At 38.8% G+C, this 3948-nt stretch overlaps 1 protein-coding gene across 1 annotated transcript; it reads right to left on the reverse strand.

Moving 5' to 3' along the window:
- Positions 1–212: 212 nt before the first annotated feature.
- LOC130199596 (chondroitin proteoglycan 2-like) lies at positions 213–3629 on the reverse strand. The gene is made up of 3 exons (XM_056423253.1): positions 3598–3629; positions 2705–2731; positions 213–2476 (listed from the first exon to the last, which is right to left on the reverse strand). Exons 1-3 carry the CDS (start codon positions 3620–3622, stop codon positions 891–893), a joined length of 1638 nt encoding a protein of 545 aa, XP_056279228.1. The 5' UTR covers positions 3623–3629; the 3' UTR covers positions 213–890.
- Positions 3630–3948: the final 319 nt, after the last annotated feature.

Consider the following 3948-nt stretch of genomic DNA (forward strand, 5'->3'; position numbering starts at 1 on the left):
AAACTTCGAACACATTTTCGGCTTTTATTTTTCCTTGTTGGGTTTAGGCTTAGTCATGCGTCCTGAGGAGAATCTCTGTGGCATAATCATGACATTGGTTCAAAAAAGGTCAATATTGTTTTTGTTCATTTTTTTCAAGAGCAGATATGCAAAGAGCGGCCAATACAGAACCAAACATAGTTCAAAACCATCAAAAAATGTGCAATAATAAGTCAGTTATAATTGTGATATTTTATTGATTCATCGTTTCACTATTTTTACACCGTAATATTATAGCGCAGCCAATACAGAACAACCAAATGAAGATCAAAACCCTCAAAAAACGTGCCATTATAAGTCTGGTATATTTGTGCTATTTTATTGTTCCATTATACAGTAAACACACCCATATGATTAAATACACCAACAATGACAGAATATGCAACATATCTGTCATAATGTAAAACAAAGCCATTCACTAAATGCTAAACCAAAAGAACATAGAGAACACACCCTTACGATTAAATATACCAACAATCACATAGGCCTAATTTATTAACAACAATCATGAAGTTAAGTAAGGCATGTCAGGTAAATGAGCAGAAACAACTATTATATAACTTTTCATTTCAAGCCACAATGAAGAATCACAGGAAGTTGGACATTTAACAGAATGTGACAATGTCTAAATAAGTTGATTTGCTTTTGGGAGTTGTAAAATCTGTAGTGGAGGTTGTTGTTTTTGTCGTAGTGGATGTGGGATGTAGCGACTACTGAATCTTTTATGCACCAAATTGTCTGGGAATTTTGGGATGTAGGCTGTTCTACCTACACAGCTGTAATAACAATGTCGGTCATCAGGGTTGCAGTAGTTCCCATCTTTTCTACCGTGACAGTATCCTTTAGGTGTACTACTTGGGTGAAGCAGGATAGTCACATACATTTATGGCTGCATTAAACACCAAACCGGCTGGGCATGGATGGAGGTAGGATTTTCCAGCATGACATTGGTAAAAAGAATGTTGGTCAGTAGGGTTAGCATAGTACCCATTTGCTTTACCGACACAGAATATTAGAACTGGACTGGGATCTTGATCTTGAGCAAGAGCATTACCAGGAGTAGGATAGTCACAGGCATCTTTGGATACACTATACACCAAACCTGCTTGGCATGGTTGGACGTAGGTATTTCCAGCTACACATTGGTAAAAAGAATTGTCGTCATCAGGCTTAGCGTAGTTCCCATCCGCTTTACCACTACAGAATCCTTGTACTGTAATGACAGATTTAGCAGGATAGTCACAGGCATCTTTGGATACACTATACACCAAACCTGCTGGGCATGGTTGGACGTAGGTTTTTCCAGCTACACATTGGTAAAAAGAATTGTCGTCATCAGGCTTAGCGTAGTTCCCATCCGCTTTACCACTACAGAATCCTTGTACTGGAATGACAGATTTAGCAGGATAGTCACAGGCATCTTTGGATACACTATACACCAAACCTGCTGGGCATGGTTGGACGTAGGTTTTTCCAGCTACACATTGGTAAAAAGAATTGTCGTCATCAGGCTTAGCGTAGTTCCCATCCGCTTTACCACTACAGAATCCTTGTACTGGAATGACAGATTTAGCAGGATAGTCACAGGCATCTTTGGATACACTATACACCAAACCTGCTTGGCATGGTTGGACGTAGGTATTTCCAGCTACACATTGGTAAAAAGAATTGTCGTCATCAGGCTTAGCGTAGTTCCCATCCGCTTTACCACTACAGAATCCTTGTACTGTAATGACAGATTTAGCAGGATAGTCACAGGCATCTTTGGCTACACTATACACCAAACCTGCTTGGCATGGTTGGACGTAGGTATTTCCAGCTACACATTGGTAAAAAGAATTGTCGTCATCAGGCTTAGCGTAGTTCCCATCCGCTTTACCACTACAGAATCCTTGTACTGGAATGACAGATTTAGCAGGATAGTCACAGGCATCTTTGGATACACTATACACCAAACCTGCTGGGCATGGTTGGACGTAGGTTTTTCCAGCTACACATTGGTAAAAAGAATTGTCGTCATCAGGCTTAGCGTAGTTCCCATCCGCTTTACCACTACAGAATCCTTGTACTGGAATGACAGATTTAGCAGGATAGTCACAGGCATCTTTGGATACACTATACACCAAACCTGCTGGGCATGGTTGGACGTAGGTTTTTCCAGCTACACATTGGTAAAAAGAATTGTCGTCATCAGGCTTAGCGTAGTTCCCATCCGCTTTACCACTACAGAATCCTTGTACTGGAATGACAGATTTAGCAGGATAGTCACAGGCATCTTTGGATACACTATACACCAAACCTGCTGGGCATGGTTGGACGTAGGTTTTTCCAGCTACACATTGGTAAAAAGAATTGTCGTCATCAGGCTTAGCGTAGTTCCCATCTGCTTTCCCTTGACAGGGGTTTGCAGGAGCTCCTGTCGCAAGGCCAGGTAACCCTACAGTAATTATAGTCAGTTATGTGTTAATAGCTTTCTGAAAGAGCACATATTTTCACTCTGCATAACACACATGTATACATGTAATAAAAGGGGGTTACATTCAAGATAATGGCATTGAATCACCAGAACCCCATCTCTTGCTGGTTTTACAACAATCGTTGAGTTAAGGACATCATTTATTGAATAGTAAGACTTAATTATGAATTATTCATGTTCTAAACTTACCCAAGCTGGCGATGATCACGCAGAGACCTTCAAAGTGACAGACTGGTTAGTATCGGGTTCAAACTCATATTAATAGGGGACTATTCCCCAAAGTGAGTTCAACATACCCAGGCTATGTTTTGGTTATCTGGTTAAACTAACCCTAACAACCGCAATCCCATTAAGGTGGTGATCAACTCTGTAAATCAACCCAGGGTTCCTTAATCTGGTTATGAGTGTGTTCACATAAAAAGGGGCAGTGTTTGCAGCATCTGACTAATCACAGACATGGACAAGTCTGCCGTCAGTATGAGTTAGAAGTTTACTTGGGAGATATCATTGGAGGTACACTACCGTTCAAAAGTTTGGGGTCACTTAGAAATGTCTTTATTTTTCAAAGAAAAGCACTTTTTTCAATAAAGATAACATTAATCAAAAATACACACTATACATTGTTAATGTGGTCAATTAATATTCAAGCTGGAAGTGTCTGGTTTCTAATGAAATATCTCCATAGGTGTATAGAGGCCCATTTCCATCAACTATCACTCCAGTGTTCTAATGGTACATTGTGTTTGCTAATCGCCTTAGAAGACTAATGTCTGATTAGAAAACCCTTGTGCAATTATGCAAGCACAGCTGAAAACAGTTATGCTGGTGATATAAGCTATACAACTGGCCTTCCTTTGAGCTTGAAGTTTGTAGAACAAAATTAATACTTCAAATATTAATCATTATTTCTAACCTTGTCAATGTCTTGCCTATATTTTATATTCATTTGATAAATAAAAGTGTGATTTTTCATGAAAGACACGAAATTGTCTGGGTGACCCCAAACTTTTGAACGGTAGTGTAAGTTAGCACATTTGTTTTTGACCCTTTAAAAAAACATTTACTTGATCGGCGTGCCTTACCTGCAGTTAGAGTGAGCTTGCACATCGTGTCACTATTTGGGTAAGAAGAAAGAGAAGCATTTGATTAAAATGCAGCGGAAGAAATATGAAGAGAATTATTAATTATAAAAATCCTCAGCCTGAACTATTATTTATAAAAACAAACCACACAGATTCATTAAAAAAATGCTATATTGTGTTGATACAGAGGGTCAGTTTCATATTCTGTGTTTGTTCCAGTACAAAGCAAAGGTTTAATTAAAGTATTGAAACAAAATATTCTTGACATATTTCACACAAGTGGTGTATTTTTCCATAAATGATGTAACCAACAGCCACTGATGTAGTAAACCACCACCAAAATACTTAAGG

The sequence above is a fragment of the Pseudoliparis swirei genome, chromosome 9 (assembly GCF_029220125.1).
Source record: "Pseudoliparis swirei isolate HS2019 ecotype Mariana Trench chromosome 9, NWPU_hadal_v1, whole genome shotgun sequence".
Taxonomy (NCBI): domain Eukaryota; kingdom Metazoa; phylum Chordata; class Actinopteri; order Perciformes; family Liparidae; genus Pseudoliparis; species Pseudoliparis swirei.